The sequence below is a fragment of the Chiloscyllium plagiosum genome, unplaced genomic scaffold, assembly GCF_037043375.1.
Source record: "Chiloscyllium plagiosum isolate Xiang-an unplaced genomic scaffold, Cpla_swu_hap1 HiC_scaffold_32, whole genome shotgun sequence".
Lineage (NCBI taxonomy): Eukaryota > Metazoa > Chordata > Chondrichthyes > Orectolobiformes > Hemiscylliidae > Chiloscyllium > Chiloscyllium plagiosum.
In genome coordinates this window covers 8,371,629-8,399,012 of record NW_028270170.1, presented here as the reverse complement: position 1 = coordinate 8,399,012, position 27,384 = coordinate 8,371,629, and the positions used below count along the sequence as shown (strand labels likewise).

At 40.2% G+C, this 27,384-nt stretch overlaps 1 protein-coding gene across 2 annotated transcripts in view; it reads right to left on the bottom strand.

The window, feature by feature from the left end:
* The window catches only part of LOC122539774 (uncharacterized), an 82,403-nt gene that overhangs the window by 19,347 nt on the left and 35,672 nt on the right, over positions 1-27,384 (bottom strand). Inside the window, exons 2-3 of one of the 2 annotated variants that reach the window (XM_043674822.2) lie at positions 11,562-11,603; positions 10,624-10,755 (exon numbers count right to left, since the gene is read on the bottom strand). In XM_043674822.2, coding sequence (XP_043530757.1) covers positions 10,624-10,755; positions 11,562-11,603 — 174 coding nt within the window. The remainder of the gene's footprint in view (positions 1-10,623; positions 10,756-11,561; positions 11,604-27,384) is intronic. The other variant, XM_043674823.2, reaches the window with a different exon arrangement.

Sequence of the window (27,384 nt, the reverse complement as noted above, 5' to 3'; positions counted from 1 at the left end):
TTTTGTGAAGGGCAGGTCGTGCCTCACAAACCTTATTGAATTCTTTGAGAAGGTGACTAAGGAGGTGGACGAGGGGAAAGCGGTAGATGTGGTGTATATGGATTTTAGTAAGGCGTTTGATAAGGTTCCCCATGGTAGACTACTGCAAAATATACGGAGGTATGGCATTGAGGGTGAGTTGGAGGTTTGGATTAGGAGTTGGCTGGCTGGAAGAAGACAGAGGGTAGTAGTTGATGGCAAAGGTTCATCTTGGAGTGCCGTCACTAGCGGTGTTCCGCAAGGATCTGTTTTGGGACCATTGCTGTTTGTCATTTTTATAAATGACCTGGAGGAGGGGTTAGACGGTTGGGTGAGCAAGTTTGCGGATGATACGAAAGTCGGAGGAGTTGTAGACAGTGAGGAAGGATGTGTCAGGTTACAGCGGGATATAGATAAGCTGCAGAACTGGGCAGAAAGGTGGCAAATGGAGTTCAATGTAGCTAAGTGTGAGGTGATTCACTTTGGTAAGAGTAATAAAAAGATGGGGTACTGGGCTAATGGTCGGATACTTGGTAGTGTGGATGAGCAGAGGGATCTTGGTGTCCATGTACACAGATCTTTGAAAGTTGCCACCCAGGTAAATAGTGTGGTGAAGAAGGCATATGGCATACTGGCTTTTATTGGTAGAGGAATTGAGTTCCGGAATACTGAGGTCATGTTGCAGTTGTATAAGACTCTGGTGCGGCCGCATCTGGAGTATTGTGTGCAGTTTTGGTCGCCATACTATAGGAAGGATGTGGAGGCACTGGAACGGGTGCAGAGGAGGTTTACCAGGATGTTGCCTGGTATGGTAGAAAGATCGTATGAGGAAAGGCTGAGGCACTTGGGGTTGTTTTCATTGGAGAAAAGAAGGTTTAGGGGTGACTTGATAGAGGTGTACAAGATGATTAGGGGTTTAGATAGGGTCGACAGTGAGAATCTTTTTCCACGTTATGGAGTCAGCTATTACAAGGGGGCATAGCTTTAAATTAAGGGGGGGGTAGGTATAGGACAGATGTTAGGGGTAGGTTCTTTACTCAGCGAGTCGTGAGTTCATGGAATGCCCTGCCAGTAGCAGTGGTGGACTCTCCCTCATTATGGGCATTTAAGCGGGCATTGGATTGGCATATGGAGGATAGTGGGCTAGTGTAGGTTAGGTGGGCTTGGATCGGCGCAACATCGAGGGCCGAAGGGCCTGTACTGCACTGTATTCTTCTATGTTCTATGTTCTATTCTTCCTATAATGTGGCGACCAGAACTGTATGCAATACCCCAAGTGCGGCCGCACCAGAGTTTTATACAGCTGCAACATGACCTCATGCTCAGAAACTCAATCCCTCTACCAATAAAAGTCACACATTGTATGCCCTCTTAACAGTCCTATCAACCTGGGTGGCATCATTCAAGGATCTTATACCTAGACACCAAGATCTCTCTGCTCATCCACACTACCAAGAATCTTACCATTATCCCAGTACTCTGTATTCCTGTTACTCCTTCCAAAGTGAATCACCTTCCATTTTTCCACACTAAACTCTGTTTGCCATCTCTCAGCGCAGCTCTGCAGCTTATCCTTGTCCCTCTGTAACTGTAACTTCCGCACTGTCCACAACTCCACCAACCTTAGTGTCATCCGCAAATTTACTAACCCATCCTTCTACACCCTCATCCAGGTCATTTCTAAAAATGACAAAACAGCAGTGGCCCCAAAACAGACCCTTGCAGTACATCAATAGTAACTGAATTCCATGATGAACATTTTCTATCAACCACCATCCTCTGTCTCCTTTCAGCTCGTCAATTTCTGATCTAAACCGCTAAATCACCCTCAATCCCATGTCTCCGTATTTTCTGCAGTAGTCTACCATGGCTTATCAAATGCCTTACTGAAATCCATACACACCACATTAACCGCTTTACCCTCATCCACCTGTTTGGTCACCCTCTCAAAGAACTCAATAAGGTATGTGAGGCACGACCTACCCTTCACAAAACCATATTGTCTATCCCTAATCAAATTATTCCTTTTTAGATTATTATAAATCCTATCTCTTATAATTCTTTCCAACACTTTACCCATAAACAAAGTAAGGCTCACTGGTCTATAATTACCAGGATTGTCTCTACTCCTCTTCTTGAACCAGAGGGCAACATTTGCTATCCTCCAGTCTTCTGGCACTATTCTTGTCGACAATGACAACATGAAGATCAAAGCCAAAGGCTTTGCAATCTCCTCCCCGGCTTCCCAGAGAATGTAGGATAAATCCCACCCAGCCCAGGGAATTTATCTATTTTCACACTTCCCAGAATTACTAACACCTCCTCCTTATGAACCTCAATCCTGTCTCATCTTATAGCCTTATCTCAGTATTCTCCTCAACAACATTGTATTTTACCTGTGTGAATACTGATGAAAAATATTCATTTCATGCCTCTCCTATCTCTTTGGACTCCACGCACAACTTCCCACTACTGTCCTTGACTGGCGCTAATCTTACTCTCGTCATTCCTTTATTCCTAACATACCTATAGAAAGCTTTAATCCTTGATCTTTTAAAACTTGATCCTACCTCTCAAGACTTCTCATGTCCCCTCCTGGCTCCTGTTAACTCTCTCTTTAGTTCCCCCCTGGCTAAGTGGTAACTCTCAAGTGCCCTAACTGAGCCATCAAGTCTCATCTTTACATAATTCGGAGATGCCGGTGTTGGACTGGGGTGTACAAAGTTAAAAATCACACAACACCAGATTATAGTCCAACAGGTTTAATTGGAAGCACACTAGCTTTCGGAGCGACGCTCCTTCATCAGGTGATTGTCACGAAGGAACGTCGCTCCGAAAGCTAGTGTGCTTCCAATTAAACCTGTTGGACTATAACCTGGTGTTGTGTGATTTTTCATCTTTACATAAGCTTCCTTCTTCCTCTTGACAAGAGATTCAACTTCTTTAGTAAACCACGGTTCCCTCACTCGACCACGTCCTCCCTGCCTGACAGGTACATACTTATCAAGGACACGCAGTAGCTGTTCCTTGAACAAGTTCCACATTTCAATTGTGTCCATCCCCTGCAGTTTCCTTCCCCATCTTATGCATCCTAAATCTTGCCTAATCGCATCATAATTGCCTTTCCCCAAGCTATAACCCCTGCCCTGCGGTATCTATCCACTTCCATCGTTAAAGTAAACGTAATCGAATAGTGGTCACTATCACCAAAGTGTTCACTTACCTCCAAATCCAACACCTGGCTTGGTTCATTATCCAGTACCAAATCCTGATGACAGGATTTGCGAAGTAATCTTGAATGTGCTAAAAATTACACTGACAACCAATTTAAGATTGGCAATGGGGTTGAAAAGGGGCTACACAATTGTACATACTGGAAGCTACATATTAATACATTGCGCTCTGTTCATTACTAACGTAAAGAACATGTGCAAACACTGAGCTTGTTTCAACTCAACAAATTTAGCGACGGCCGTTCGCCAGCTCATTTTTCAGGGTAATGCCCTGACCAGAGTCAATCTGCCTAGTTTTGTTTATAAAAAATAAGAATCAGTCTATTCAGATAGGTGACCATATTCCTCTGAAGCAGATGGGACTTGAACCTGGACTTCCTAGCTCAGACATAGGGACACAAGCAACATATCACAAGAACTTTTGATGTTTATTCTAATCAATCTGCTATGATATACCTCTGAGGCAGGTGGGATATGAACCACTATCATTTCCCCACAAATGCCCAATCTGCTTGGTTTAAAAAACTTAAACAATCATTATCTAACTGGTGTAGTCTTAGAAGTGTTCTTGTTTAGTATAGATCACAAATATTAAATATAATATTCTGTTGCATTGTACTGAGCTATGTAGGTCACAGAACATTGAGATTAGCAGAGATTACTTTCGTCTTTTTTTACACAAAATGACCTGTCTACTTCAAGAGGAAAAGATTTTCTTAAACCACACAACATACTAATTTGTTTTATTTTTCATCCCCTGACCACATTCTTTCCAGCATGAGCCATCCACGGGTGTCTTGAGCAATCTTGTCACCTTGACCAAGTGACCAATCAGCATGCAGCAGGTGGGATGACCAGGCTATTTGACCTTTACCAGGCAACTACAGTCAAGTCCAATTCTGATCTCACTCATCACCCACAACAATACAATTTCAGTACTGGTCATCAATTAGCAATGAAGACAGAGATTCTGAGATTATTATTTTTTCAAACCATCTTTCTCTGATGCAGAAACAATGAGACAAATTGTAGTCCTCCTACTGCTCTCCCTCATCCTGGTTAGGATTTCGCAAGTCGTGTGCCACTTGTGTCTCAGTGAATAGCATTCTTCCCTCCACTCAAAGCACTGTTAGCTTCAATCCCACTGCAGGAGTTTAAGCATTTACAATCAAGCTGATGCTCCCAGCAAAGTGGCGAGAGATTGCTGCGTTGTCGGCAGTGACAACTTTCAGAGTTGATAAAGCATGGTGCTGCAAAAGGTACAGCAAATCAGGAGCAAGAGAGAGTTGACATTTTGTCCATAACCTTTGTCCTGAAGGAGGGCTATGCCCGAAATGCCGACTCTCGTGATCCTCAGATGCTGCCTGACCTGCTGTGCTTTTCCAGCGCTTGCTTTACCAACTTTGACTCTCCAGCATCTGCAGTCTTCACTTTCTCCTAGTGACAACTTTCATCCAAAACAATAAACAAAGGCCCCATCTCTCCCCCCAGTTGAATGCAAAGAATCATGTGGTATGTCAAACAGTTGCCTGTCAATCAACCAAACTAACTATCATAGGTTGTCTTGTTATAATTACATTGTCACTGTGGGAGCTTGCTGTGTGCAAACTGGCTGCCATATTTCATACATTACAACACTAACCACACTCAAATTATTTAAATGGCTGAGAATTGCTATGGGACATTATGAAAGGAGCTATAAAAATGCATTTTTTTCTTATACACAAACAGTCTCTCTAGTCAACTTGAGTCAGGACTACACCACATGAGCAACCTACCTCTTAACAGGAAATTCAAGAGAAAAGTGGGAATGCCAAAATTCTTGCACCACAGTACCTAGAGGTTTACAAGAGTTTCAAATCTTTGCATGTGATTTATATGAGCTCCACAAACCTAGTGACACCCTCAATCGCAGTTCACATCCACCAGAAGAGGCAGAGGTTGCCAGGAGGCTGGATGAACTGATTTCACTGGTTCCCAGTGTCCTCGGTCATGGGGAGATGCGGGAGGATTAATCAACATTTCCACAGTTTCCAGAGGCACTTGCCAAAAGCACATACTTTAAAGCCAATATGATTCAGCAACTTTAAGATACAATTTCTAATTGCTATGTGTAGCACTGTTCTATACATTGAAGTATGATTTCCAATCCTTGTTATTTCTTGAAAAAACATATTCAGTCTTCTTTACCATGAAATTTCCTACACTAATTTCCTATGCACAACTATTTATGGGAGCGCGTACATCACAGAAAAAGGCTACTTGACCTTTCAGATCCATGTTGCTCTCTATATTCCACATGTGCTTCTTCTCTTTATCTCACCCAGTCAGGATAATCTGCTGTTCTTTCCTCTCTTCTGATGAAAAGATTTGCCTTAAATGTATCTTTTACTTTAACTGTTTGTGATAGTGAGTCCTACATTCAACTATTCCATGGGTAAAAATGTGGAGGTGCAGCAGAAATAGTTAAGTGTTAATCTCTATACTCAGGCTAGATAGGTAGACTCTGCCATGGAAATACAGCAGAGATTCGGAGATACCATAGCCCCTTTTTTGGATGAGAAAAGATGCAATACATGCACGTGCTGTATAGACTTGTGGTTTTTTTTCTAAGTAAGGTTTTTTTGCATCCTATCCCTAATTGCGTTCAATTCTGGTTGCCACATTGCAGGAAGGATGTGGAAACTTTGGCAAAGGTGCTGGCTGGATTAGAGTGTTTGAACTATAGGAAGAGGCAAGGAAAACTCAGATAGCTCTCTCTGAAGTGGTGGAGGCTGAGGGGAGACTTGATAGAAGTCTATAAAATTATGAGATGCGTAGACAGGGTTGACAGTCAGGATGTTTCTCCCCAGAGTTTAAATATCTAATACTAGGGAACATGCATTTAAGGTCAGAGTGGGAGAGTTCAAATGTGTTTCAAGGGCAAGTTTTTTTTACACAAAAAAGTGTGGTAGGAGACTGCAACGCACTGTCAGGGATGATTGTAGAGGCAGATACATTAGGGGCATTTAAATGAATTTTAGATGAGCATATGAATATGCAAGGAACAGAGGGATATGGACCAAGGGCAGGCAGAAGTGTTTACTTCAATTTGGTGTCCCGTTAAGAACAACATCGTGGGCTGAGGGGCCTGTTCCTTGCTGCACAGTTCTACATTTTATGAGTACAAGGCAAAACGCTTTTGTCTGTATCTCCTTTTAGCGATGTTTAAAGTTCCATACTACCAAGCAATTATTTATAGTGCGACCTTTGCCCATCTCATTCAGTTAGCGACCCAGAATAAAGAAGCAAAACTAAAATAACGATCAATCTCTGCTGCTGGCATTCAGCATCTGGCACATGCTCCAGTTTGAACTCCTAATCTCACTGTCACAAAAGCACAAACATCACAGGTGATGCTTCAGAATACCAGAGGAGTTGTTTTCAATTGCACGAGCTAGTCCTGGTGCACCTCAATAAGCTGAGGGTTGGCAGAACTGGTGAACAGAAAAATCGTTCCCAGTTCCCCAATGATCAGATGCAGAATAAAAGGCCTTGTGTTGTCAACCTAGTTTCGGTGATCAGCATTGGTGCTTTGAATCCAAAATCTTTTCAAGCTGAGAACTCTACCTATCAATTTATAATAGGCACAATAATGTAGCCAGGGGAAAGTGAGGACTGCAGATGCTGGAGATCAGAGCTGAAAATGTGTTGCTGGAAAAACACAGCAGGCCAGGCAGCATCCGAGGAGCAGGAGAATCGACGTTTAGGGCATAAGCATTCGGGCATTCCTGAAGAAGGGCTTATGCCTGAAACGTCGATTCTCCTGTTCCTTGGATGCTGCCTGACCTGCTGCGCTTTTCCAGCAACACATTTTCAACAATAATGTAGCCAGACAACATAGTACTTCTACAGCGTGGATAGCAAGCCGTTTGGCCCACTGAGTCCATACCACCTAAACTCAACCCGCCCTCCATATAAGCCTTAATTTCCAATGACTAATCTACCTGGCCTGCATATCCCTGGACACTATGGGCAATTCAGCGTGGCCAGTCCAGCTAGCCTGCACATCTGTGGGAGGATACCAGAGTAATGGGAGGGAACTCACATGGGAGGGAAAACATGGGAGAATGTGCAAATTCAACACAGTCACTCGAGGCTGGAATCAAACCCGGGGCTCTGGTGCTGTGAGGCAGCAATGCTAACTACTGAGCCACCGTGCCACCTCACCCCTAGAAGAGGAAGAAATGCAACTCAATCCATGGCCTCTGAGCAAGATGTCTGAAAGATGGCGGTAGGTTTGCTGAAGATATGGTGCCCTCTTGCTAACTCATAGCTGCTGATGCCATTAGTCAGGGTTTATTCTTAATGAATGACCATTTCAGAGGAAAATCACACAGATGGTTACCCATTTCCCAACTAAAACACAGTGGCTGGGTTTGCAGCTTCACCACATGAGAAGACAATATAAACATGAGTTGGATTTGGTTGTATGATGTCTCAAGTCTACTCTCTCAATCAAAGTTGAATTTGTACATCATTTCCTATCTCGTTATTTGCATGTTGCCAAAAAATGCAATGTTATTCTTGAAAGAATTCATCAATCAAACATCCACAATTCCAAATATTCACAACCATCTGAATTAAGGATTTTCCCTTTCATCTCTGTACCCTGACACTACCCTAGGGTGGGCCCTAGGAAATTGTTTCCGTTAGACGAGGAGACTAGGACCCGTGGACACAGCCTTAGAATTAGAGGGGGTAAATTCAGAACAGAAATGTGGAGACATTTCTTCAGCCAGAGAGTGGTGGGCCTGTGGAATTCATTGCCGCAGAGTGCAGTGGAGGCTGGGATGCTAAATGTCTTCAAGGCAGAAATTGATAAATTCTTGATGTCACAAGGAATTAAGGGCTATGGGGAGAATGCGGGTAAGTGGAGTTGAAATGCCCATCAGCCATGATTGAATGGCGGAGTGGACTCGATGGGCCGAATGGCCTTACTTCCGCTCCTATGTCTTATGGTCTTACGGTCTATAATATTTATAGTTCAAGATTGTTCAACCGAGGGAACCACCTCTCAGCATTTATTCAGTAACTGTAAGAATTTTATACATCTCAAGGAGACTAACTCTCAGTTTTCCAAAACTCAGAGAATACAGACACGTTCTATTCAATCTCATTCAACTGTTTGCTGATTGACAGAACACATTGTGAGCATCTGTTGGAACAGCTCAGTGTTTTTTTGCAAAAAAACTCTTGAATGCTCTTTCTCTTGATTTCACCAGGTGTGTTCTCTAAAGGACAGTTAAACTGCTTTACCACATTATTATCATGTAGGAGGACATAAATCTCTTTAAATATCCCAATGTTAAAATAGCAGTAGAGTCATAGAGTCATAGAGATGTACAGCATGGACCAACCTTCGGACCAACCCGTCCATGCCAACCAGGTATCCCAACCCAATCTAGTCCCACCAGCCAGCACCCGGCCCATATCCCTCCAAACCCTTCCTATTCATATACCCATCCAAATGCCTCTTAAATGTTGCAATTGTATCAGCCTCCACCACTTCCTCTGGCAGCTCATTCCATATCAGTACCACCCTGTGTGTGAAAACAGTTGCCCCTTAGGTCACTTTTATAACTTTCCCCTCTCACCCTAAACCTATGCACTCTAGTTCTGGACTCCCCAACCCAAGGGAAAAGACTTTGCCTATTTACCCTATCCATGCCCCTCATAATTTTGTAAATCTCTACAAGGTCACCCCTCAGCCTCTGATGCTCCGGGGAAAACAGCCCCAGCCTGTTCAGCCTCTCCCTGTAGCTCAGATCCTCCTAACCTGGCAACATCCTTGTAAATCTTTTCTGAACCCTTTCAAGTTTCACAACATCTTTCTGATAGGAAGGCGGCCAGAATTGCACGCAATATTCCAACAGTGGCCTAATCAATGTCCTGTACAGACACAACATGACCTCTCAACTCCTGTTCTCAATATCCTGACCAATAAAAGAAAGCATACCAAATGCCTTCTTCACTATCTTATTTACGTGTGACTCCACTTTCAAGGAGCTATGAACCTGAACTCCAAGGTCTCTTTGTTCAGCAACACTCCCTCGGACCTTACCATTAAGTGTGTAAGTCCTGCTAAGATTTGCTTTCCTAAAATGCTGCACCAAGCATTTATCTGAATTAAACTCTATCTGCCACTTCTCAGCCCATTGGCCCATCTGGTCCAGATCCTGTTGTAATCTGAGGTAACCCTCTTTGCTGTCCACTACACCTCCAATTTTGGTGTCATCTGCAAACTTACTAACTGTACCTCTAAGTAGAACAATGTGAATGTGATTTTTTTCTTGACAAAGAAAATAACTCGCTAAAATGTTGTACAATCATAATACTGAGTGAAAACCATCTGTGGCATAAAAAGACCATTAGGAGATTTAGGAGTACCATATATATTGAGAATACAGCTATACAGAGAGAGCGCGCGAGAGACATACACATACAGACACATACAGAGGGAGAGTAAACAAGCGTGACAGTGAGAATAAACCAACATTATAAAACGAAAATCAACTTGTTCACTTCCCTGTCGTTCAAGGAATGGAACCTCTCACCTTGATTTGGTTGGGTTCTACATATGACTCCCACTTCAACAATGATAACTTGTATTTATGTAGCACCTTTAACGTAGTAAAATGTCCCAAAGCAATATGAATGTCTCCAATTGGTTTCTGAAGAGGCCAAGTAAACAGTTGCCACAAGGCCCAAAGCCATAGATGTTCCCACATCCGGAAAACAAACGTACAAAAAAATTGTGTTTGGTACAAGTTCAATAAAACCAGTAATGTCCTGGGCCCTGGTCAAGAGTTTTCTGTGTCCTGGAGTTTCAAAAAAAAAACTGTTATTTTGTCAGAAAAAGTGGCCTGTCATTTCAGTGGAAATTCTTTGAAGGAAGCACTGATGGCTGACTGTGATGAAGTTTGAGTGTTCACAACAGCCTAACTGAGGGTTGAGGTTAATTTTTGAGCTTGTTAAACAGTGAAGCAGGTTAGTAGCAGAGCAAGTTAAATTTTCCACCTTTTTCTAGTTAAGGGTCAATTCTAAGAGCCTGTGCTCATGTTTGGACCACATTCAGCTGGGAAAATATCCATACATTTTGAGTGGATGGAAAATTGTGGATGGAAAAACCTAGGAATTCCTGAATTGCACAGCCAGTGAGTAAGGCAGCACCAACTTAGAAAGCTGCCCAGTCAGCTTGTACCCATATTATGTTTAATATGCTCATGTGTGGAGTAATGTCTGACCTGCTCTGAACTCACAAAGCATCCTGTGTCCATAACCGATGCCACAAGTAACTAAACAGTTTCAAATAAGAACAGTGAATAAATACCTGTTTTTTGCTATGTCCACAAGCACACCAAGAGTAGACCTTCGCTGCTTGGAGCTCTGCCTCAAAAGGATGTTTGGCTGCAATGACAGCTTTCTTTGATGTATTCGCGGTGTAGTACCTGTGACTTCTCAGCTGTACATAGATGGAGAAAAAAGGAAGTGAAATGCTGGTTGATGCTGAAAGAATTCTAAATACTTTTGTTTGGCACGTTTACCAATTGACAGCCAATGTACCCATGATGTAGAGCTTTCCCTTGTCGCAATAATTGCCCACAGAGCAAGATTTTATTGAGCAGTTCGGATCCTGCCTCTGTTCTTATTAAATTATTTATTGATATGGCTATATATTAGAAATGTGTAAAAACCTCCTCAGAGCAAAACCTTATTACAACTGATTATTTACAACCAGTTGATTATTTTGCAGGTTTACTCAAAGATTGGCCTCAGTTAGGTTGTGAAATATTGCGTTGACAGAATTCTAAATTTTAAACAGCAAATTCTGAAGAAGCACAGGTTCTGCCAACGTCTGTTGTTCCTGTTTTACAGGATGCACTATTGTGGAGATGCTGGTGTTGGACTGGGGTGGACAAAGTTAAAAATCACACAACACCAGTTTATGGTCCAAGAGGTTTATTTCGAAGCACTAGTTTTCGGAGTGCTGCTCCTTCATCAGGTGGTTGTCAGGTAAACCTGTGGGACTATAACCTGGTGTTTTGTGATTTTTAACTTTATAGGATGCAGACACATGTATAAGTGGTGATGTGATGAAAGTGGAGGATACTGAGTAAACAAGAACAGGAGGAACACACAGGGATCTAGGGGGCTGTGTGGTTGGTGGAAATTACAAGGATAGGGAGGAGCAAAGCTAGGAAGGAATTTCAAAGAAAGATGAGAATTTAGGTTTGAGGAATAGCCAGATTAGAGTCAGCTAAGGTTTACCTTCCAAAACTGTATCCAGTGATCCCTCAGGGTAAGACAGACCTGTACAAAAGTCAGGAAAAAGTTGGAGTACCCTAATGAAATCATAGAAACATAGAATATAGCACCAGGAGCAGGCCATTCAGCCCTTCGAGCCTGCTCCGTCACTCATGGCTGATCATCTAACTCTCTACCTTGTTCCTGCTTTCTCCACAAACCCTTAGAACGTTTTAATCCTAAGAATTATAAGACTATAAATCATTACCTTTTGGAGTGATCCTTTTCTTTCCGAAAAGAAACAACTAATGTATTTCCCATGTTCACACTGTTGGATTACTGCCAGTCTCCATAAATGAAATAATTAATCTACACTGAATAATTAGTGAACCTTAACTTGTGGATACTCGCTTACATTTTTGTTTCTGTCGTTTTGTGTGACTTTTACTGCAGATCCAGCCATTTTATCTAAATCTGTGTTCTGACCTAATTGGGTCCCAAAACATTTTCTGTGTTGATAATGTCTGTAACTTGTTTGCTTTATTGATGTTGGCAATGGTTAGGCATTACCATACTTTGGTCTTCTAAATCCCTCTATATCTTGGTATTTATATTTTGCCTTGTTTCTGAACTCTGGAATTACCTCTCTTATCCCTATCCCATCAGGATCTGTTTTAAAAAGTCTTCTCAGCAACCAAATTTCCAATCTTTCATTCAATCACCTTTTTCAATTTTCTACTTAGATATACATTTCCCCAACTCCTTTTCCTCCTCTCTGAATCATCTCAGGATATTCTACATTAAAAGGAGGAAGCAGTGCAGAAAGAGACGGATTCAGGCAGTCATGATCTTCATTTGCCAACGCAATTTTAAAATTATGCTTACATTATATTGGAAATAATCCAAAATTCTACTTCTTGCTTTGCTTTACAGTGTTATTTAGTTCTACATGCCTCATGAAAACCATCTTTCCAATCCCACTGCATTTGCTTGATTTACAACACTGTCCAGTAGTGAAAACCAACTTCACCCACTTTATAAATTATTATAAAGTTAAAAATCATTCAAAGATTGTGGAATTCTCAAAATGTCAGTGGTCTGCCCATTCACCAGTAGCTGCTGAAATTTCTCTTAAGTTTGCAGTATAAATCCTTACGAGACATAGCAAAGGTCATTATTGCTATAGCCAATGATTAGCAATAGTATCATGCATCAGGTATGAGAGTAAAGGGAATTTAACATCAAAAACAAAAATCCTTTTTTTCTAAATGCTGTTAATGTAACTTATTTTGCTATAATACTGTGTTTATTTATAGGTTTCTATTTGCACTACTTTTGTTGGATTAATTTCCTAAAATGTTACAACTTTTAATTGTTCTGGATAATCACAGAGCAATGCCATGCCACATCCATGTGCTTTTGGGGTGAATTGGGTAAACTTAGATTTCAGTCTTTTCGAATTGGAAATAACCTCTTGCCCACACAGGTAGGTGCATGGTGGGGGAGCAATTTTAGAGATTTAATCAAGGTTCAACATCATGAATGGCTTTGCAAAGTAAATAATGAGAAATTGTTTCCAGTAGCAGAATGGGTGATTCCCAGGGGATATAATTTAACTGGATCAAAATCCTGGACAGCCACCCGCACAAAATTGTGGGTCTATCTGTAACATGTGGACTACAGCAGTTCAAGAAGGCAACTCACCCCCACCTTCTCAAAGACTATGAGGGATTCACAATAAAAGCTGGCTCAGCCAGGAAAGCCCACGGCCCTTGAATGAATAAAATCATGGTGATTGGTTCAATAATCAGAGGTGAGATGAGGAATCTTTTATATGGTGAATTGTTGTGGCCTGAAATGAGTAGCTTGAAAGGGCTGTGGAAGCTGATTGATTAGTAATATCCAAATAGGATTTGGAATAAATACTTGAAGGAAAAGAATATTGAGGTATGGCAAGAGTATAGAGGAGTGGACTAATTTGATAGCTCTTTTGAAATTTGTTATAAAAAAGATACTAGAATACTGAATCAAAATAGAAAAAAGCAGAAATACTTAATAAGCCATGACATATACACATCTTGACGACAGCAGTCAAGTTGCACCATTACAATATCAAACAATTGCAATAATCATAAGTGGGGGGATGAACTCAATAGTCAGAAAGTGATTCAGTGGAGACTAATTCATCAGAACAATCTGTGAAGTCAATAAGTGCAGTTTACACTGGAGTTTGGGAGAATAACATGTTACAGCTTGCCCCCAAACTGCAGTAGGGCACAATGGAGTTGTTTGGTAAAGTGGTTACCTACTCTGCATTTAGCTTTCAAAGGATATGGTCCTCTGTTCCCTACTTCACAGGATGGCCACTTAAATTGCTGTCTCATGTGGAAAATGTACTTGGAATCCAATAACACTGTGGGAAGAGGTGATGGAGGCATAGGTGCTCTAACTCTTAATAGGAGAGTAGCATGAATCAGTCTGTTGCACAATTTATTTGAAAGGTGAGCTTGAAGAAAGAAGTGGGGGGGTGGGGTGATGTCAGGGTAGGCGGCGGGGGGGAGGGAGGGGCCTAATGTTGGAAGTTGCAGAAAATGCTTAAGATATGGTAAATATGGAACATGACAAGGTAGTTGGTCTGGACTAGAATTTTAAAGTTGTAAGGAGAGTGAGTGACAGAAATTGGAAAAAAATGGATGGATTTAGCCAAGGGTCTTTTTGATCATTCTTCAGGAAAGCTACTTTGACTTATTAGAACAAATGAGACAGATGGCAAAACTAGATGCACAGAAGTCGGAGAGTCTTCGGAGGTTACAGGATGGAAAGAGTCTTGAGGAGACGCTTCTTGAAGTAAGTTAGTGATTTATATATCTAAAGAAATATATACAATTAAAATTAAGTTAGCATTAACTAGCTCCATCAAACATGTAAGTGCAAAAGCTTAAAATAAGTCTAACAGAATCTGTGGTAGGAATAATAATTCATGTCTTGAATTCGATAAGACGTCTTTGGAACTGATGAGAGGTGGAAAAGTGATGCATCTTATGTTTTCAATGACTGACAGCCACTTTTGTATTTGTCCAGAGATGATGTTACAGCAATGAATGTTTCACTAAATGTCATTATGACCCTTTTTCAAACCTATATAACCATGTACATTATCAAATTGATACTGAGTCTGAGTTTTGGTGATTTATCAATGAACTATAATTGTTTTTGAACTGCTCTTTTAGCAAAAGATTATGTAGCTTTAGTGTGCTGGAGGGGTATTGGTAAAACAAGTTCCTGTTTTATACTTCTTATAACTCTTGAATTGATTCTAAGCCTACAAATCACTATTGAAGTACTATTTTGACTGATATTTATTTAGCATAATATATTGACTTGAAAATGATAATTCACTAAGAAGTAAAGCATCCAACAAATTGGTAGTTATCAATAGGTTGGAAATAATATGCCTTGGAGGACTGTGGGTCAGATACGGGATTGAACTTAGCCTGGACTGATGAGATAAAACACTTCCCATTGAAATCCATGAAGACACTAAAATGGCTGAGTCACAATCTAGTGCTTAGCGATTGACAGTCTATGGCACTATGTTACCTATGTACAATTCTGCAAACATAGTCAGGGCAGGAAATGAACGTGCTCATTCTAATCTCAGAGTGTAGGATTTTTAGGGGTTGGGGTGAATTAAACAGATTTCAATACTGAAGGTCAAATAACCTGTAATTAGAGTCATAGAAATGTACAGCACGGAAACAGCCAATTTTGGTCCACTTGTCCATGCCGACCAGATATCCTAACCTAATCTAGTCTCATTTACCAGCACTTGGCCTATATCCTTCTAAACCCTTCCTATTCATATACCCATCCAATGATGAATAAAGGTTTTGGGGGCTGTCACTTTTAACTTCAGGAGAGAAGTAAAGGGAAAAAAATAGAATGGTTAATTCAAGGGAAATAATTGTGTTGTGATTCTTGCCTATAATGTATCAGCACAATGCGGCTTACTTAAGCACAATGCTTATTTATTCAGCCCTGTTCAATGGAATTACTTTTAAATTATCCATTTGCTTTCCACTAAGAAAATAATAGATAGTTGAGAAAAATGCCTTTGGCCTTCGAATGTTTGACTCTCTAAGTTTATTATTCCAATATTAGCTTATTATTATCTTTTCACCCAGTGACCCTAATATCTGATGATTTATAAAGAAGTGAAATTTTTGCTACAGATTGTGTACATTCCAATATGAGTGAAAGGGAGGCAGGAAAACTCAATTTATTGAATGACTATAGAACGAGAAGAGGGTATAGAGTCATAGAGTCATAGAGATGTACAGCATGGAAACAGACCCTTCGGTCCAACCCATCCATGCCGACCAGATATCCCAACCCAATCTAGTCCCACCTGCCAGCACCCGGCCCATATTCCTCCAAACCCTTCCTATTCATATACACATCCAAATGCCTCTTAAATGTTGTAATTGTACCAGCCTCCACCACATCCTCTGTCAGCTCATTCCACACACGTATTATCCTCTGCGTGTAAAAGTTGCCTCTTAGGTCTCTTTTATATCTTTCCCCTTTCATCCTAAACCTATGCCCTCCAGTTCTGGACTCTCCGACCACAGGGAAAAGACTTTGCCTATTTATCCTATCCATGCCCCTCATAATTTTGTAAACCTCTATGAGGTCACCACTCAGACTCCGACGCTCCAGGGAAAACAGCCCCAGCCTGTTCAGCCTCTCCCTGTAGCTCAGATCCTCCAACCCTGGCAACATCCTTGTAAATCTTTTCTGAACCCTTTCAAGTTTCACAACATCTTTCCAATAGGAAGGAGACTAGAATTGCACGCAATATTCCAACAGTGGCCTAACCAATGTCCTGTACAGCCGCAACATGACCTCCCAACTCCTGTACTCAATACTCTGACCAATAAAGGAAAGCATACCAAATGCCTTCTTCACTATCCTATTTACCTGCGACTCCACTTTCAAGGAGCTAATAACCTGCACTCCAAGGTTTCTTTGTTCAGCAGCACTCCCTAGGACCTTACCATTAATGCATGTTGGATGAATTCTTTGTTAGTGCCAGGACAAATTCAAAATGTCGAGAGTGGAGTGAGAGAGAAACTGTGACTGGCAAAGGGAGAATATGAAAATAGAATGGTGGGTACCACCAAAAGAACACAAGAATTTCTGTATATAGTATAGTATTCAGGGTACTAGGAGGTGAGTTGGGCTAATTAAGAGAAAAGAGCATGTGAATTGCTAGGGGGCACAAGGCAAAGCTAGAATACTTAATGAGCACTTTGCATTGGTGCTTACTAACGAAAAAAAAGGTGCTGACAAAATTTCAGTAGAAGTAATAAAAATTGATCAGAAGGTGATACTGAAAAGGCTGACTATGGTAAGAGTGGAATTTGCATCCCATGTTGCTTAAAGGACGTGGCATTGGAGTTTGTAGAATGTCTTACTGCAGTCTTCTAATCTTTGCTGTATTGGGTAGGTTCCAGATGATTGAGGATTGGAAAATGTGACACCATAGGGCTTTCCTAGCCACTAAAGGTTGGCCAGTTTTAAAACCACTGAGTAAAGATTTAGAAATAATCGTGGGAAAAAAAAATCAACAGGCACTTCTAAAGGTATCAGTTAAATAACAAACACCAGCATGAAGTCCTGAATGGCATGTCATGTTTGACTAACCTGATTGAATGATGTGGAGGTGCCTATGTTGGACTGGGGTAGACAAAGTCAGAAGTCGCATGACACCAGGTTACAATCCAACAGGTTTTTGTGAAACCACAAGCTTTCGGAGCACTGCTCCTTTGTCAGGTGAAGTCACCTGATGAAGGAGCAGCACTCCGAAAGCTTTTCGTTTCAAATAAACCTGATGGACTATAACCTGGTAACCTGATTGAATATTTTGAAGTAAGAGTAGATTGAAGGGAAAACAATGGATATTGACAATATAGATTTTAAGAAAACAATTAACAAAGTACTTTATAAAGGACTGGTTAAAAAATATATGAGGAATAGGAGAGTCATTGTTAATTTGGATTAAAAATGGGCCTAAGGACAAAACAGTGAATGATGCTATGTGGTTGTTTCTCAGACTGAAGAATGTTAAACAGTGGTGATCTGACATCACTGCTAGGTCAACTGTTCTTTTTGATGCATTAAATGATTTGAATATTGGAGGATAAAGCAAAATTTCACAATTTACTTATTCTGAACTTGGAGGAGTAGCTGACAATGAGGATCACAGTGATTAGTTCCAACTGGGCATCAATAGGCTCACCAAATGGGCAGACAATGAGGTCTGCAGATGCTGGAGATCAGAGTTGAGAGTGTGTTGCTGGAAAAGCAGGTAGGCGTGATCTGAGGAGCAGGAAAATCAATGTATCAGGCCAGAGCCAATCATCAGGAAGGGAGCCCTGGTGAATGGCTCTGGCCCGAAACTTTGATTTTCCTGCTCCTTGGATCACGCCTGACCTGCTGTGCTTTTCCAGCAACACACTCTCAACTCACCAAATGGGCAGATGTGTCATATAGAATACAGTACAGAGAATGTACAATAATGGAACGTTTCCAGGGATTAGCACCGTTCTTCTTAAAAAAAAGAGGACATTAATGGGAAAATTTATTGAGGTATGCAAGATTATGACATGTTTAGATTAAGCAGACATAGGCAAAGCTGTTTCTATTACCTGGTGGTACAATGACTGTGTGTCAGAATGTTGTGTTTTGGGCAAGATTTGCAGGGAATATGTGCGTAAGAAGCTTTTTATGCAGTAAGCAGTAATGGTGTTGAACTCACTGCCTATAAAGGTGATGGAAATTGAGACAGGGTGATTTCAGAAGAAAGTTGAAAGAAATAAAAATGTAAGTGTACAGGATAAAGTGGAGGAAATGGAACTATGCCTGCAATTAGATTTTTATACAAAGAATTACCATGGTGCTTCTGTTGTGCCTTGTTACTGTGAAGTTTTGCACTCCACTAATTAATCTATTGAGGTACTGTAATTCAAATGGTTTAATCTTACATATGCATACACAATCTGTCTCATATTTTAATTCTTACTGTCACAATGTTTCAATAAAGCTTTTAATGTTTGCATTTGTATGTAAATATTTTCTTATTGCACTTGGTAAACCAAACACATTCCTCAAAATGTTTTTGGACTCAAGTTCACAATTTATTTCCAAAATAAACTGACATTTCTATTGCCCAAAATCATTTCAATAATATTTAAAAATGCAATAGTTGTAAACTTTGCAATAATCTGATACAATTTATCCACTGATTTGTCTTTTATACTTTTTGACATCTCAGATCAAAATTTTAATTGCAGGTCTGGCAGGATCTGCACTCTGAACATGTATAAAGTGCACTCATTATCTGGATCTATCAAACCCAAATACTATTGAAATTCCAGCAGTTAGGTTTTTTAAAATAAAAGCTTAATGGATAGAATTTTGAAGGTAAGGGACTAATTGTTTTGTTGATGGTTAGAAAATGTAAACATATTAACTACTATCAGATATGAAACAGATCCACGTGCAAGAAGCAAATGTTTTCTGCTAACCTGTTAGAAAGTTACAAATACATGCTGTCAGATCCAGGAATTTCTTGCAATTTCCAGTGAAGATATAAAGATGTAAAGGGATATGGGGATACTGTGGGGAAATAACATTGAGATAGAAGTTCAGTAATGATCCAATTGAATGGCAGAGTAAACTTGATGGACTGAACAGGCTATGTTACCTATGTCCTGTTTCTCTCAATATTGATGGACATTAAAGATTTACCAGTGAACTAATCTCTTTTATTCCATCCATAGGTTTCAGCAACAATTAGGTCAATCCGAACAGTTCTGACAATCTCAATGGAGGTGCCGGACAAGGGACACACTACTGAGTTTTTATATCCAAGAGCACTTCTTTTTTGCTAAACCCTAGCCTACTGTCTAATGCTAATGAAAGCTCACTGTTATACTCTAATGCTGCTAAATCTCACTCTGCTAACCAGTAATGCTCACTATTTGATATTTACTTTCACCTGGTGAACTTGCATTCCATCTTAGAACTCATCTTTATCTTAAAAAAAGGATAAACATTAATTACTTAAAGCAATATCCATGCCACACATTATGAATCTTGCATCCGCTTTCATTTCCCAACCTCCTGGTACTGTAAAATGCTATGCCCCTCCCCCCCCCCCCCCCCACAACCACCAATGCCGCCACCACCAACCAAACTCTTTTCCTTTACCTTAGGAACTGCTCTGCTTTCCACTTCATCCAATGTGTGCTTTCTGAAATGTGGTTTCATATCCTAACATTTAAATATGCTTTTATTAGTTCTTCTGCATTTTCTTGACAATGAATTTGTTATTCCCATGCTTCCTCAATTACCCTGTCATGACTGTCTTCTATTTTTCTCATTTTTTTCATTTGCTTGCACAACATTTCATTTGTTGATTGTTTATCCAGTTAGATGTTGTCTGCAAGTTGCTGACTTCACTCTCTGCTTCTAAGATTACAGTTTTTAGATTTGTATTATTGAACATGCTTGTAGTTGGTTTCTTCATCCTAATCATTTGATATATGTATGTATGATTTATTTATGTTACAACTTTATTGTCACAACCAAGTGCTCTCTGGCTTGCATCAAAAATATTATAAAGTCTAACTTTGTGTAGACGGTAAAATGTCTTAAATGCCATCTTTGCTTGAATCAGGGTGAATGAAATGGTTAATTATTGTGATTAATTTTAATTTCTAAAGAAGTATTTAAATAAGTCTTGCATGAGAAGTTCCTTTGGCTCCTTATTGATTCACTGACTAGTGGAAAAGGTAATTCATATGCAGTTTGGTTCAGTGATATTACTGTCATGTCTAATTCAGATGGGGGCTGTGGGTTCAAATCTAGCTCCGTGGATAGGGTAAATAGGCAAAGTCTTTTCCCTGGGGTCAGGGAGTCTAGAACTAGAGGGCATAGGTTTAGGGTGAAAGGGAAAAAGATATAAAAGAGACCTACAGGGCAACACAGAGGGTGGTACGGGTATGGAATGAGCTGCCAGAGGAAGTGGTGGAGGCTAGTTCAATTGCAACATTTAAGAGGCATTTGGATGGGTATATGAATAGGAAGGGTTTGGAGGAATATGGGCCGGGTGCTGGCTGGCGGGACTAGATTGGGTTGGGATATCTGGTCGGCATGGACGGGTTGGACCGAAGGGTCTGTTTCCATGCTGTTCGCCTCTAAGATTCTATGACATAATACTTGGCTGACACTTTAAACACTAGATAAAGATGCTATCTTTGCATAAGGTCAGAAAGCTATTTTCCCCCCAGACAACATTATTTCAAGTGCAACCATCGAGGATTCTGGTGTCTTGGTATCCCTCAACCAACATCACTGAAGTATGTTACCTGGCCATTATCTCATTGCTATTTTTGTGTCTTTACTATGTTCAAATTGGTTGCTGACTTTCCCTCCATGACAATAGTAACTACAGATCAAAAGTAATTAATTGTTAATGAAACACTTTGGGACCTCCTGAATGTGCAAGAGAGGTTATTTAAATATGGGGAGTTGATGGCCTGCAAACATTATTGTGAAAGAATTCATGCAGACACCCAGGTAATGTTCTGCGAGTCCAGGTTCAAATTCTGCCATGGCAGATGGTGGAATTTGAATTCAATTTTTAAAAACTCTGGAATTAAAAGTCTAATGATGACTATGAAGCCACAGTTGATTATCAGGTAATCTCATCTGATGACCTTTAGCGAAGGAACCTTCTTGGAAGCTTTCTTAGACTCTTCATGTGGACGCATTGGCTACAAAGGCCCAATAATGTCTCTTCTTCCCCAGGCAGCTGAGGAAATTTGGCATGATGGCAATTACCCTTGCCAACTTTTATAGGTACGCCATCGAGAGTGTTCTGTCTAGATGTATCACTACCTGGTATGGCAACTGTACCATTCAAGATCGGAGACAGTTACAAAGAGTGGCGAACTCAGCTTGGACAATCACAAAGGCCAACCTCCCACCTACAGAATCCATCTACCAGGCCCAGTGTCAAGGAAAGGCCGCCAGCATTCTCAAAGATCCATCCCACCCTGGCAATGTTTTTCAACAACCTCTACCATCGGGGAGAAGGTGTAGAAGCCTGAACACACACACCAACCGGTTTCCTAACAGTTTCTACTCTACTGTTCTTAGAATACTGAATAGACTCACACACTCTTAACATTCACCTGTACCTGTGCTTTTGTTTTTGCCGCTGTTTACCTATTATTTACTTATCTATGCTACTTAACTCTGTGATCTGCCTGTACTGCTTGCAAAACAAAGCTTTTCACTTGGTACATGTGACAATAAATTCAATTCAATTCAAACCTGCCATCTTTAACTTCGTCTGGTCTACATGTGACTCCAGGCCCACAGCAATGGGTCTACCCTCTATGCAATTGGGTACGGGCAATAAATGCTGGTCTAGCTGGTGATGCCTACATCTCATTAAAAAATAATATAGTAAAATATATTCTTTAGTTCTGAAGTTGCTCACCATAACTGATTTCCTTATCCTTATGCTTTTCCATAGTCCAAACGTGTACTCAATTCTCCAATGACTGTGTGACCAATATTTTGTACAGAATCAACAATATCTCCTACATTTTGTATTCAATGAACTTCCAAATCTTTTGACAACTTCACTATTTTAGGTATATTTCCAGCATTTCATTTTTCCCAAAATGCATTTACATTATTGTGTATTTATTTACCCTCTCTCCTAGCCTGTTGCTAACTTAAATATTTATACATAATTTACTGTTGTTCCTAACTTGCTATGATTCAATTTTGATACTGCTTCTGTGCTCTGCTGGAGTAATTATTTATTGCACTTAATTCTTACTGTACAACAATAACATGTCAAAATAAAATTTTCTACCTGTATTGAGTTTTTGTTTAAAATTAAGGATTTCCTACAAATCCACTGATTTCATTCTTTATAATTCCAATATTTTCCTTGTCTACTCATTATTAAAAAGAATTCTCAAACAAAGTGCAGAAATTTTAAATTAACACGAAATGTAGCCAAAGCCTGATGGCAAATTCCCAATAACTTTGTGTCCCATAACCTTTAAAGTATATTGATGCAATATTGGCTAGATACCTTGATAACAACTTCAGTTTGGTGTTTCTGTTTGTAATTTCAACCCTAACATACAAAAATGCACTATTCTAGGCTAGAATGATGTTGCAAGAGAACCTATTGATTTCAGTCAATGTAGATCAATTGTATATTAGTCCAGGCATAGATGAAAGAAATTACCTGATCTTTTCTGAAATTACAGTTCTGTATTTGCTGCAAAAAAAAAAAGCTTCCATTAAGGAACATTTCATTCCGTGTGGCTAAATTACTGACTGTGCTTAATCTAGTAACCTAATATTATTTTTTTTGTAGATTCAAGATGCTTGTCTTTAAGTAATTAGTTGATCTCATTGTGAAAAGCTTTTTTCACTTATTTTGTACATAATTTGCATGATGGGAATTATGCCAATTAAAACAAGAACATAAAGAGCTGGAGCTGGCCTCTCAGCCAGAGCCTCCTGCACCAATAAGACCACGGCTAATTTTTGACCTCAACTCCATTTCTTACCCAATCCACATATTTCTTGATTCCTTTGTGACTAAATAATAATCATAATTAAACAAAACCAGACCACATTGGATTGACGATTAATTAAAGGGGGCAGAACAGTATGAATAAATGGGTTATTCTCAGTTGGCAGACTGTGACCAGTGGGGTACCACAAGGATCAATGCTTGGACCCCAGCTGTTCACAATCTGTACCAATGATTTGGACGAGGACTAAATGCAATGATGTAGTATTTCCAAGTTTGTGGAGACAAAATAATGGCGAGGTGATGGAAGGCAACTTCAAGTGAATTTGGAGAGTGAATGGGTAATAATGTGGAAGATTATGCACAATATAATGTTATCCAGTTTAGTAGATGGAGCTTATTTCTTTAATGGTGAGTTATTGGGAAATGTGGATGTCTGAAAAAACCTCGGAAAAGACAATTACCATTAACTCTATCTATACCTCCATTATTTAATAAACTTCCATCAGGTTGCCTCTCAACCTCCTACGCTCCAGTGAAAAATGTCCCAGTCTATCTTTATAACTCAAACCTTCCATACCCATCAACATCCTGATAAATCTCTTCTGAACCCTCTAAAGCTTAATAATATCCTTCCTATAACTTGGTGATCAGAACTGGACACAGTACTCCACAAGAGGCCTCATCAATGCCCAGCATAATCTCAGCATGACTTTCCAACTCCTATACTCAAAAGAATTGAGCAATGACGGCAAGCGTGCCAAATGCCTTTTCAATCACCCTGTCTACATGTGACACAACTCAAAGAATTATGTACCTGCACCTCCAGGTCCACTTGGCATTCTCAAATAAATTCCAGCAGATCTGTCAAGCATGACATCTCCTCCATAAATCCGTGCTAATTCTGTCCAATCTTGTTTTCTATTGCATATTTTATAATGGACTCCAGCATTCACCCCCACTACCAATGTCAAGTTAGCCAGTCTATAATTTGCATTTTGTTCTCTGCTTCCCTCCTTAAATAGTGGGGTTGTAATAGCTACCCTCCAATCCACAGAAACTGTTCCAATATCTATGGAATTTTGGAAGATGACCCGCTAGTGCATCTGTTATTTCTATGACCACTTTGTTAAGTACTCTGGGATAAAGCTTATCAAGCCCAGGGGATTGAACTGCCTTTAATCCCATTCATAGCAAAGTGGTGTTGGAGTACTGAATATTAATTTATTTTTATTCCACATTCCTATTAGGTCCCATATTTTCGATATGTTATTTGTGGCTTCCTTTGTGAAGGCAGATCAAATGGATGTGTTTAATTATACTGCCATCTCTTTGTTCCCCATTATAAATCCTTCCGTTTCTGACTGTAGCAGACCCATATTCATGGTCATTACTAATTTTTTCTCTTCATCTACCTATAGCAGCTTTTACTATTGATCTGTATGTTCCCTGAAAGCTGAATATCATACTGTTTTCTCCCTATTAATCTTTCTGTGGTGGAATCTTAACTGTTCCTAATCCTCAGGTCTGTTGCTTTCTTTAGCCAATTTGTATCTATCTGACGTCTTTGGATTTAATACTATTCCGAATTCCCCTCATTGGCCATGGTCTGATTACATTTCCCATTTTATTTTTATGCCAGGCTGGGATGAATAACTTTTGCAGCTTGCCCATCTGTTTTTTAAGATGTTTGCTATTGCCATCATTATTATAAATAACAATTTTCAATTTATCACATATACTAAACCACCACTAGTCTTTTTTTTAAAAAATGAGAGAGCAAGACTATACCTTAATTTTTTTAATATACTCAGCTGTGACACATGTTGTGACATTATTTTCAAAAACCAAGGAGTTACTTAAACATTCTGTTGGTCATGTGATTGTTAGGGGTGTGGAACTAACTCAGACGAAATTGGCTCCCACCATAGAAGATCATGTCAACATTTCAGTAAAAGTTATATAGTTAGCTGGGGAACAAGGTAAAGGAAATTGAATCAGGATTTACATTTGGATCAGAACTAACAATGGTGTGCAGGACAAATATCAACAATGGATGCATCAAGCAATATAATATAAATAAAGATTTGCCTTAACATAGCACATGTCCATTACTCAGGATGCCCCTTAGAATTTTGTAGTATTCAAAGTATTTGTAGAATTGTGTTCTCATGTAAGAAATATCAGATGTTTTTACGTGATTCTGTGGAAGAGGTCTTAATGTTCTGTAATTACCTGTTAATAGCTGTACTTAAGATAATTTGTCAGAAAAATTGAAGTGTATGCCATAGTATCATTCAAAAGGGAATTGGAGAAAAGGTTGAAAAGGCAAAAATACCGAAGGTGCAAGGGAATGGGAAGAATTGGAGAGTTCTTTCAAAGCATACATCAGGCCAATGACGGGCCAAATGGCCTCCCTTCTTCTCTGTGATCCTACGATCACGGAGAACAAAGGGTTGTTAAAGTTTTTTTTTGCTGCAATTCATGGGTGAGGCACACACTTTAAACCTGTGCCAAGTCTATCTCTCCTTCCTGCCAAGTTACACCCTGAGTAATGTCACGGCTCGATCTATTGGGCTACGAGTAAAGGTTACGGAGTCAGTGGGGGCTTCTGTTTATCTTATTAACTTAAAAGGAAATGACATTGTGCAAGTCGAGAAGAACAATGAAATATGCCTGAACTGATGAGACCCATGCTGTCATTCACACTATTTCCATTCTATGTGAGGTGACCATTTACTGACAAGCCGGAATGTACAGTACACACAGATCCAAAGTATAATGTCCGGAAACTCCTATTCAGTGGATGCTCAGTGCATTCGGCATTTTTACAAAAAATTGACACAAAGCCTTATGTGATTCCCCCCACCCCATCCACTCCTTTTACCGTCAGATTCTGAAGCGTTGTTCCAAGCCCTTGAACGCGTTGAAACTTAATTCACTGAATGCAACAAAACCGACAACTGAATAGGCGCCGGAGCAATTCAACATAGTTCATAGACTACCGTGGAGAAAGGGATTTCCTTTCGATGATGAACTGAATGTTTTATTGTTGGATGATCTGCAGAAACTACTTTTCTCGTTCATATCATAAATATGGGAAACGACTGGATTTCCTACTTTGAACTAGAACGTATAGCTAGAGATATGCATTGTAATAGGGGAGCAGTGTACATGAGAGAGAGGTATTTAAATCAAAAAGGAATCCAATCTAGGAACATAAAGAACTGGAAAGAGTTTCAGGGAGTGTGCTATTTGTGACCTCTTCGACCTAATCTGCTTGACAACATCTGAAACCCCTTTTCTCAATTTGTGTGTGTCGGTGAGTCTTAAAGAGAGGGGGCTGGGGGTCCCAGACAGCAATGTTTATATTTATTGCGCCAAGTAGACACGGTCTGCTTTTCATTATCTCGGGCCTGCGTTTCAAACGCTGTGAGCGAGTTCATTTCTTGTGCACTCGCCTTCACCCCTGGACGCCGGGGTGTGAGGGAACCTGACAATCTGGTGCTCAGGACACTGTGCTGGGGGGGGGGGGGGGGGGGGGTTGTTTAGAGCGCAACGAAATCTCTGCCGCTCCGTGGGTTAGGGGCTGCGTGGTTGAGGGATGTTTAGCTCTAGTCATTCCAGATCCAGTCATCTAACCATCCAAATCTCAAATAATATTGACCCCACGCTCTGTGCACTTTCTGTATTCCTCGCTCTGTTCTGTTACCCTAATGTACTTTGTATGTTAATCTACCTGTATTGCACACAAAACTTTTCACTGTATCTAGGCACAAGTGACAATAATAAATCACGTTTCTAACGTGGGTGTGCTGACCCGTTGGTGGAGGTGTCTAGATAAATGATCAGGATAACTGATCAGCCAGGTTAGTTTAAAGTTGTAATTATGTAGCATAAGATGGAAAATAATATAGGTTAAGAAGGTAAGGTGGAGGCTGTTCGGCCCCTCAAGCCTGGTCCGCCATTCAATCGGATTAGGGCTGATCCAACATTTCTCAATGCATATTCCTGCCCTTAAGAGAGCACGGGGAGGGATGTTACCTCGAGTCTAGGCTTTGAGCAAAGTGGGATTCTATTTTATCCGACCTTCTCAGTCAGAATAAAACACCGCGATTCAAACGTCCCCATTCCATAACGAGAGGTAAGGCTGTTGATCCGAATTAATTGATAAACCTGATCCGATAAACCACTGTTCAATTTGTAAGCAAG